This window comes from Chiloscyllium plagiosum, unplaced genomic scaffold (genome assembly GCF_004010195.1).
Source record: "Chiloscyllium plagiosum isolate BGI_BamShark_2017 unplaced genomic scaffold, ASM401019v2 scaf_2972, whole genome shotgun sequence".
NCBI lineage: Eukaryota > Metazoa > Chordata > Chondrichthyes > Orectolobiformes > Hemiscylliidae > Chiloscyllium > Chiloscyllium plagiosum.
The window spans coordinates 5,796-16,356 of record NW_025213996.1 but is presented as its reverse complement, the minus strand read 5'-3'; the positions used below and the strand labels follow the sequence as shown (position 1 = coordinate 16,356).

Sequence of the window (10,561 nt, the reverse complement as noted above, 5' to 3'; positions counted from 1 at the left end):
TTCTCCTGCTCCTTGGACGCTGCCTGACCTGCTGCGCTTTTCCAGCAACACATTTTCAGCTCTGATCTCCAGCATCTGCAGACCTCACTTTCTCCTTTCACCTTAAACCAAGGCCCTCTAGTTCTGGACTCCCCGACCCCCAGGGAAAAGACCTTGTCTATTTACCCTATCCATGCCCCCTCATGATTTTATAAACCTCTATAAGGTCACCCCTCAGCCTCCGACGCTCCAGGGAAAACAGCCCCGGCCTGTTCAGCATCTCCCTGTAGCTCAAACCCTCCAACCCTGGCAACATCCTTGTAAATCCTTCCTGTAGCAGGGAGACCAGAACTGAACACAGTATTCCAAAAGTGGCCGAACCAATGCCCTGTACAGCAAAAGACAGGGAGCTGCATACTAACAGAAGCAGAGAGTGAGAGAGACAGTGGCAGAAATGCAGGGTTAGTGAGAGACAGCAAATGTGAAGGCAGCAAGAGATGGATAGAATGGTTGAGAGGAGAGTGAGGGAGAGACAGACACACAGAGAACGAGAGAGATAGAAAGAGAGTAATAAAGGGTGAGAGAAAATATAAGTTTGGCGACCCATTTTAAATTAATAATATCAAATTGAGCATCCATTCCAACAGTGGAAGATAAGATCAGGCAGGACAGACGAAAGAACCAGAAAGTTCGAAATGATTCAGTTAATGCCATCGTCCAAAGTTAAAATTACCCTGAAAGACAAAAGTGATCCCCAACAGATGGGCTAAAGTTGGGCATGATGGAGAGATTTACTCATCACAAAGCATCACTAATGGACAGGCTCCCTCTTTAACAGGGGTCCCCGAGGGAGAGACTCCCTCTTTAACAGGGGTCCCCGAGGGAGAGACGCAGTCAGTTCAGCAACAGAACCTGGCCATGGAACACATTCCTCACCTTCGGAACATTAACTGTTTCCTCGTGACAGAATAACCCCCCACAGCAACACCAGAAACATCACAACGGGGAGGACCCCCCCCTTTAACAGGGGTCCCCGAGGGAGAGACTCCCCCTTTAACAGGGGTCCCTGAGGGAGAGACTCTCCCTTTAACAGGGGTCCCCGAGGGAGAGACTCCCCCTGTAACAGGGGTCCCCGAGGGAGAGACTCCCCCTTTAACAGGGGTCCCCGAGGGAGAGACTCCCCCTTTAACAGGGGTCCCTGAGGGAGAGACTCCCCCTTTAACAGGGAGCCCCGAGGGAGAGACTCCCCCTTTAACGGGGGTCCCTGAGGGAGAGATTCCCCCTTTAACGGGGGCCCCGAGGGAGAGACTCCCCCTTTAACAGGGGTCCCCGAGGGAGAGACTCCCCCTTTAACAGGGGTCCGTGTGGGAGAGACTCCCCCTTTAACAGGGATCCCCGAGGGAGAGACTCCCCCTTTAACAGGGGTCCCCGAGGGAGAGACTCCCCCATTAACAGGGGTCCCCGAGGGAGAGACTCCCCCTTTAACGGGGGTCCCCGAGGGAGAGACTCGCCCTTTAACAGGGGTCCTCGAGGGAGAGACTCCCCCTTTAACAGGGATCCCCGAGGGAGAGACTCCCCCTTTAACAGGTGTCCCCGAGGGAGAGACTCCCCCTTTAACAGGGTCCCTCTCCCTGAGCCCAGCTCCCTCTCCCTGAGACCAAGTCCCTCTCCCTGAGCCCAGCTCCCTCTCCCTGAGACCAAGTCCCTCTCCCTGAGCCCAGCTCCCTCTCCCTGAGACCAAGTCCCTCTCCCTGAGCCCAGCTCCCTCTCCCTGAGACCAAGTCCCTCTCCCTGAGCCCAGCTCCCGCTCCCTGAGCCCAGCTCCCTCTCCCTGAGCCCAGCTCCCTCTCCCTGAGCCCAGCTCCCTCTCCCTGAGCCCAGCTCCCTCTCCCTGAGACCAAGTCCCTCTCCCTGAGCCCAGCTCCCTCTCCCTGAGCCCAGCTCCCTCTCCCTGAGCCCAGCTCCCTCCTCACTGAGCCCAGCTCCCTCTCCCTGAGCCCAGCTCCCTCTCCGAGTTTATGTTCCCCTCAGACTGCCTTCCATCCCTTACGGCTGGGCCGGCTGAGCCAGATCCTGCAGCAGCCTGTTCAAACACGCAGTCAGTTCAGCAACAGAACCTGGCCATGGAACACATTCCTCACCTTCGGAACATTAACTGTTTCCTCGTGACAGAATAACCCCCCACAGCAACACCAGAAACATCACAACGGGGAGACCCCCCCCCTTTAACAGGGGTCCCCGAGGGAGAGACTCCCCCTTTAACGGGGTGCCCCGAGGGAGAGACTCCCCCTTTAATGGGGGTCCCTGAGGGAGAGACTCCCCCTTTAACAGGGGTCCCCGAGGGAGAGACTCCCCCTTTAACAGGGGTCCCTGAGGGGTAGACTCCCCCTTTAACAGGGGTCCCCGAGGGAGAGACTCCCCCTTTAACAGGGGTCCCCAGGGAGAGACTCCCCCTTTAACAGGGGTCCCCGAGGGAGAGATTCCCCCTTTAACAGGGATCCCCGAGAGAGAGACTCCCCCTTTAACAGGGGTCCCTGAGGGAGAGACTCCCTCTGTAACAGGGATCCCCAAGGGAGAGACTCCCCCTTTAACAGGGGTCCCCGAGGGAGAGACTCCCCCTTTAACAGGGGATCCCCGAGGGAGAGACTCCCCCTTTAACAGGGGTCCCTGAGGGAGAGACTCCCTCTGTAACAGGGATCCCTGAGGGAGAGACTCCCCCTTTAATGGGGGTCCGTGGAGGCGGGTATGTGAGATTACAATGAGATCTCGACTGATGGGGTGAATGGGTCTGAGGAGGGGGCAGGTGGAGTTGAATTTGCTCGGCATTATGTTTTGGTCAAACTAATGAGGGCAGGACGTCCCCCAATGCTTGGGTCGCGTTGTAGCACCGAGAGACCTTGGGGTTCGGGGACATCATTCTGTGATGTCTGTGTCACAGGCAGACGGAGGCTGGTGGGGTGTTAAGACAGCGTTGAGCACTCTCTCCTTCATAACTCAGACCCTATGAGTACAGGGAGTTGAGGACATCATGTTGGGGTTGTAGAAGACATTGGAGAGGCTTCGTCTGGAGTACCGTGCCCAGTTCTGGTCGCCCTGTTACAGGTAGGAAGTTGTTAAAGCGGGAGACGGTTCGGGAGACGGTTTAGCAGGACGTAACGGGGAAACGGAGGGCTTAAGCTACGAGGAGAGACTGGGAGTTGTTTCCCTGGAGCGTTGAGGGGGTGACATTATAGAGGTTTATAAAATCACGACGGGGCGTGGATAGGGGTAAATAGGCAAGGTCTTTTCCCCCCCTGGGGGTGGGGGAGTCCAGAACTAGAGGGGCGTAGGTTTAGGGTGAGAGGGGAAAGGGAGCCGAGGGGTAACTTTCTCACCCAGAGGGTGGTGCGTGTGTGGAATGAGCTGCCAGAGGAAGGGGTGGGGGCTGGTACAATTGCAACAGTTATACATGAAGGGGAAGGGTTCAGAGGGATTTGGAGGGACGAGATGAATCGAGGATGCCTGGGTCAGCACAGACGGGTTGGGCCGAAGGGTCTGTTTCCGTGCTGTACGGACCGTGGGTGGGATGGGGACACGGACCGTGGGTGGGATGGGGACACGGACCGTGGGTGGGATGGGGACACGGACCGTGGGTGGGATGGGGACACGGACCGTGGGTGGGATGGGGACACGGACCGTGGGTGGGATGGGGACACGGACCGTGGGTGGGATGGGGACACGGACCGTGGGTGGGATGGGGACACGGACCGTGGGTGGGATGGGGACACGGACCGTGGGTGGGATGGGGACACGGACCGTGGGTGGGATGGGGACACGGACCGTGGGTGGGATGGGGACACGGACCGTGGGTGGGATGGGGACACGGACCGTGGGTGGGATGGGGACACGGACCGTGGGTGGGATGGGGACACGGACCGTGGGTGGGATGGGGACACGGACCGTGGGTGGGATGGGGACACGGACCGTGGGTGGGATGGGGACACGGACCGTGGGTGGGATGGGGACACGGACCGTGGGTGGGATGGGGACACGGACCGTGGGTGGGATGGGGACACGGACCGTGGGTGGGATGGGGACACGGACCGTGGGTGGGATGGGGACACGGACCGTGGGTGGGATGGGGACACGGACCGTGGGTGGGATGGGGACACGGACCGTGGGTGGGATGGGGACACGGACCGTGGGTGGGATGGGGACACGGACCGTGGGTGGGATGGGGACACGGACCGTGGGTGGGATGGGGACACGGACCGTGGGTGGGATGGGGACACGGACCGTGGGTGGGATGGGGACACGGACCGTGGGTGGGATGGGGACACGGACCGTGGGTGGGATGGGGACACGGACCGTGGGTGGGATGGGGACACGGACCGTGGGTGGGATGGGGACACGGACCGTGGGTGGGATGGGGACACGGACCGTGGGTGGGATGGGGACACGGACCGTGGGTGGGATGGGGACACGGACCGTGGGTGGGATGGGGACACGGACCGTGGGTGGGATGGGGACACGGACCGTGGGTGGGATGGGGACACGGACCGTGGGTGGGATGGGGACACGGACCGTGGGTGGGATGGGGACACGGACCGTGGGTGGGATGGGGACACGGACCGTGGGTGGGATGGGGACACGGACCGTGGGTGGGATGGGGACACGGACCGTGGGTGGGATGGGGACACGGACCGTGGGTGGGATGGGGACACGGACCGTGGGTGGGATGGGGACACGGACCGTGGGTGGGATGGGGACACGGACCGTGGGTGGGATGGGGACACGGACCGTGGGTGGGATGGGGACACGGACCGTGGGTGGGATGGGGACACGGACCGTGGGTGGGATGGGGACACGGACCGTGGGTGGGATGGGGACACGGACCGTGGGTGGGATGGGGACACGGACCGTGGGTGGGATGGGGACACGGACCGTGGGTGGGATGGGGACACGGACCGTGGGTGGGATGGGGACACGGACCGTGGGTGGGATGGGGACACGGACCGTGGGTGGGATGGGGACACGGACCGTGGGTGGGATGGGGACACGGACCGTGGGTGGGATGGGGACACGGACCGTGGGTGGGATGGGGACACGGACCGTGGGTGGGATGGGGACACGGACCGTGGGTGGGATGGGGACACGGACCGTGGGTGGGATGGGGACACGGACCGTGGGTGGGATGGGGACACGGACCGTGGGTGGGATGGGGAGTCGGACCGTGGGTGGGATGGGGACACGGACCGTGGGTGGGACGGGGACACGGACCGTGGGTGGGACGGGGACACGGACCGTGGGTGGGATGGGGAGTCGGGCCGTGGGTGAGACTGGGACACGGGTGGTTGACGCGGTGTGGACCTGGGCTGTTGCTGAGCCACTACGTCACAATGTGGGGTGACGGGGGGCGGTTGGTGCAATGAGGCGTGAGGCGGTAGGGACGTGGAGGTGAGAGATCGAAGGGGAGAGGTGATGCGGGACGATCGAGGCAATGAATCTTCCAGAACCTCGTGATGTTTGCTCACGTCTCCAGCCTGACAGGTTTCATCAGAACCTAGAGAGGGAGAGAGAGGGAGAGAGAGACAGGAGAGACTGGGACTCGGGTCGGGACGATCGAGGCAATGAATCTTCCAGAACCTCGTGATGTTTGCTCACGTCTCCAGCCTGACAGGTTTCATCAGAACCTAGAGAGAGAGAGAGGGAGAGAGAGACAGGAGAGACTGGGACTCGGGTACAGTATGGAGGAGCGGTGGGGAACAGGAAGGTAATACTGTCACAGCGCTGGGGAGGGTACGACAACAATGCTGTCACGACACGCTCCGGCGCGGCCAGGTGAGCAGCAATCCTCATTGCGACTGCGGGCGACCAGAGTTTGAGAAATAACCTCTGCCCTTTTCACCTGGCTGCTCAGACTGATCACTCCCCCCGCCCACCACCACACCAATCCCCACTCTTTTCAAGAAGAAAAAAAGGCTCAAGCCCTCCCACTCTCATCAGACACTCCTGGGACGAGGACAGGTTCAGCCCAGAGCAACGCTCGCTCCAAATCTCCATTCGTCCTTTCAAAGAGGCCCGTTTTGTTTCCTGAAGACACCCACCGCCTGCCTCTTGCGGGACTGTTGCCCGATGTTCGTGCATTTTGTATAATTCTGTCCCGAAACATGTCCCCCACCGCAGATGTTGCAGACACCAATCCGACTTCTCTCCACCCTTGTTTCAGACTGGAGTGTACCACCGGGGGATGCCTCAGTCCAGGAGGACTGTGCGCTCACCTTCAGAGTCTCCATAGCCTCGTCCCGAGCCCCCGGAACTGTTCTGGTCCGGGACCGTTCTGCCCCACCCCCCATCTCATTCTCAGCCGCCTGTCAGCCCAGCAAGGGGCTCCCCAAGCCCTGAGCTCGGGGAGCGAGCGGTGGGAGGCACCCCCCTGCCCACGTGGTTATCCAGAATCCGGGAAGCTTCCCAGAGCTCCCACGCGGCACGGGAATGGCAAGCAAAAATGTCCCAGCTGTCCCGCATTTCGCAAAAGAAAAAAAATGCATCTTTCCCAACGTTGTATGTTATGTGTTCTTAACTTAGAGCGCCCAGATCCCTTTTAAATTACGCGTGTGCCAGATTTTTATGTGGTGCCATATGGATCTCTTCATGTTAAAGACCGCACAAAAGTCCGTTTTAATTTTATCCTTCAGGACTAATTATTTACAGATTACTTTACGTACCTCGTTTCACCGACCACCTCAGCAGTGAATTTCACCCTCACCCATGTGCTGTTATACAAAAGTTACTACGCCCAGTCTAGAGGCAGCTCCACTGTATCCAAACCCGTGCTGTCCCTGTCCCTGGGATGGGGGGGGTCAGTGTAGAGGGAGCTTTACTCTGTATCTAACCCCGTGCTGTCCCTGTCCCTGGGAGTGTTTGAAGGCGGGAGACAGTGTAGAGGGAGCTTTACTCTGTATCTAACCCCGTGCTGTCCCTGTCCCTGTCCCTGGGAGTGTTTGATGGGGGGGACAATGTAGAGGGGGCTTTACTCTGTATCCAACCCCGTGCTGTCCCTGTCCTCAGAATGTTTGATGGGAGACTATGTAACAAGAGCTTTACTCTCCATCTAGCCACACACTGTTCCTGTCCTGGGAGCATTTAATGGGAGACTGTGTAGAGAGATCTAGACTCTGTATGTAACCCCCATGCTGTCCCTGTCCTGGGAGTGTTGGAAGGAGTTTGGGGAGTGGGGGGGGGGGGGGATTAATCTAGTCTTTCCCTTTTAAAGAATAGAGAAAGCTTCTTTCCTTTCATGGTAAAAGTCAGAGAGTGCCTGACTCTGAGTCTAACCCTGTACTGTAGTCGTCCTAGGAGTTTTTGATGGGGACAATGTTGAGAGAGAGGGGCTTTACCATGAGTTGAAAAGAGTAGGGGCAGCCTTACTTTCAATTCAAAAAAGTAAGAGACGCTTTGTTCTGTATCTAACTTCGTGTTGCATCTGGCCTGGGACTGTTTGAGTCAGCCATCTTCAACCTTGGCTAGCCAAGTGCCTTTGTCAATTAGATTTTCCAACTGGACCCAATACCATGTCGGTGGGGGTAGCAGGGTTGGGGAGATGAGAATTGGGAGCCATATTTCTCGATAATATTTATGGGTGTACTTTCTAAGTGTTAGGTTTGAAACAGTCGTGAAAGGCGGCCCGTGCCGAATGATCTATCAGTGTGGAATAGCATTCAGTGCTCACCTTCTTGGGTCAGGCCTCTCTTGTTGTCCCCTTGCCAAATATCTCCATTGGGTGGTGGACCCATTTCTCCCACCTCCTCCCCCACCTCTCCGACCTCGTTCAGGATCCTCTGGCCGTCTCTCTCACCAGGCGGTACAGAAATAGGTGCAGACCTGGCGGGGGCAGTGCCATCACCGGAGACTGCCTTCCTGCCCAAAGACCCCCACTGCGCCGGACGGGCGTCCAATGTGTCGCTGGTTGCTTCCTCCGCTGCATGTGATGCCCCCAAACTCCTCTGACATCTGACCTGTAGGTCTGAGGGCCCTGTGTCCGCCTGCCCCAGGACGCCTGGAGATCTCTCCACCTCGCCAACGGCTCTCCACGGCTCTACAGGTAGCGGTGCCCCTCCCTGCGACCTCTCAGAACTGGCAGGCTCATGGCCCTCCTCAGTCTGTATTCCTCGCAACGACACGGCTCTCCGATCTGCTGGGGAACGTCTGGATTCCGTTTCCAAGACCGACTGTGGATCCCTGTCTGAACTTGTGCCCACTCCAGCCGAAAATGGCTCCCTTTTCCATTGTGATCCTGATCGTTCGATCAGTGAACACTCGGTCAATTTTGCTTTGACTCTCTCTGGCTCAACCAAAGACAGTTCAGTCACAGTTATTGGTGGGGGCTGTTCATCTGGCGACTGGTTCTGTTCAGCTTGTGATTGCTTAGTCCCCTTCATTGATCTGTCCTGTTCACCAAACAGAAGCCCACTTCTAATTATTAATTTACCCTGACCAGCCAATGTGGGTTCAGAGACAGTTGATTTCCGCTGCTGGGCCAATGGCTGGTCAGTTTGAGTTATTGACCTGTCCCGCACAGCCAATGGCCGCTCCAGTCCAAGTGTTGACCTGCTCTGCCCGGCCAATGGCATTTCAGAACCGGCTGATTCCTCCACTTCAGCCGGTGACCGTGCAGCTCCAGTTTTTGACCCTTGCTGCTTGGCCAATGGCAGTCCAGGCCCAATTACCGAGCCATTCTGCTCGACCAATGGCCACCCAGTCCTACTGACCAATTGCGTCAAGAACAGCTGACCTCCGGCCGATTCGTCCTGCTCAGCCAATGGCAGTTCAGCTGCGGTTGACCCCTCTTGCGCCGTTGATGGCGGCACATCTCGAGTTGGGTCTTTCCGCTCGGCCAATGGCGGCTTGGCTGTGGTTGACTCTTTCAGCTCGGCCAATGGCGGGTGGGTTGTCGTTGGCTCTTTCTGCTTGGCCAATGGCGCCTTGGCTGTGGTTGACTCTTTCCGCTCGGCCAATGGCGGCTTGGCTGTGGTTGGCTCTTTCCGCTCGGCTGATGGCGGCTTGGCTGTGGTTGGCTCTTTCTGCTCGGCCAATGGCGCCTTGGCTGTGGTTGGCTCTTTCCGCTCGGCCAATGGCACCTTGGCTGTGGTTGGCTCATCCCGCTCGGCCAACGGCGCCTTGGCTGTGGTTGGCTCATCGCGCTCGGCCAATGGCGGCTTGGCTGTGGTTGGCTCATCCCGCTCGGCCAATGGCGGCTCAGATCCAGTTGACGTCTCCCGCTCGGCCAATGGATTGCCGATTATTGACGCCTGCCCCTCAGCCGCCGGCGGTTCGCTTCCGACACTCCGCTCGGCCAACGGCAGTCGGGTCCAGGCGGCGACGGACCCACTCCGCCCGTCCAACGGCGCCCCGTCGCCCGGCCCTCCCTCCGCCCACCGGGTGGGCGAGACCAGGCCCCTCCAGTGGGGAGGGCCGTTGGCGGGCTCCGTCTCCCGGGGCGACGGCGCGTGGGGCCTTCCCGCCGCCACGTGCGCCGCCGCCTCGCCGCACGCGGCGCCCTTGCGGCGCCTGCGCCGAGGCTGGTGCACCCAGGCCCGGTGCTGCGCCTGCGCGCCCCTGCGCCGACGCCCCGGCCTGACGCCGCCGCCGGCGGCCGGCAGGGTGCTGGAGCGCAGGCGCGGTTTCCCCGCGACGGCGTCGTCCGCCGCCGCCCCCGGCGTGGAGACTTCCCGAAGCTCGACGTACTCCCCGGCCTCGACGTCCTCCTGCTGGCGCTGGTGAGCCGGATCCCAACCGCCCCCACCGCCCTTGTCGGTGGCGCCGGAGGTGCAGGCGGCGGCCTCCCTCAGGCGCAGGGGGTCGTCGGCGGCCGCGCCGTCGCCCGAGGCGCGGGGCCGCCCGGCAGGGGCCGCCGGCGGCTCGCGCAGGCGCGGGCAGACCAGGCGCGACCAGCGCATGCGCCGGAGCCGGCCGCCGGCCGAGGCCAGCAGGCAGCTGCGGAGTCTGCGCGGCGGGCTCCGGGCGTCGAGCCGCAGCCGCCGGTTGACGCCGTCCAGCCACTCGACGGTGAAGAGGTGCGGGTAGGAGTCCTCGGCGATCGGCACCTCTACCATCCCTCCGGCCTCCTCTGCTTCCTCCAACTCCTGCACCGGGTCGTCGTCGTCATTCTCGCCGCCCCAGGCCCGGCACTTGAGCACCAGCCTCGCCCCGCGGGAGCCTGTCGGCGCCAGCTGCAGGTAGAAGTCCTCCGGCTGCAGCGCCCTCCAGTCCAGCGCCGAGAGTTGCAGCACCAGCTGCTCGCCCAGGCACAGGGGCCAACCCTGGTGCAGGAACAGGCAGCCTTGGTACTGAGCCTGGAGAGGGGCAGGGGTCAGGGGTCAGGGGAGGTTAGAGAGCACCAGCACACACCCCATCACACCCCAGCACACACCATCACACACCAGCACACACCCATCACATACCAGCACACCCCATCACACACCACCACACCCCATCACATACCAGCACACCCCATCACATACCAGCACACACCAGCACACCCCATCACACACCACCACACCCCATCACATACCAGCACACCCCATCACACACCGCCACACAC

At 60.5% G+C, this 10,561-nt stretch overlaps 1 protein-coding gene across 1 annotated transcript; it reads right to left on the bottom strand.

Moving 5' to 3' along the window:
- Positions 1-5,514: 5,514 nt before the first annotated feature.
- Positions 5,515-10,313, bottom strand: LOC122547772 (rho guanine nucleotide exchange factor 40-like; the record flags this gene model as incomplete). The annotated part of the gene is made up of 2 exons (XM_043686355.1): positions 5,515-5,651; positions 7,691-10,313. Coding segments are annotated over 2 exons (2,760 nt in total), but the record flags the coding sequence as incomplete, so codon positions are not given.
- Positions 10,314-10,561: the final 248 nt, after the last annotated feature.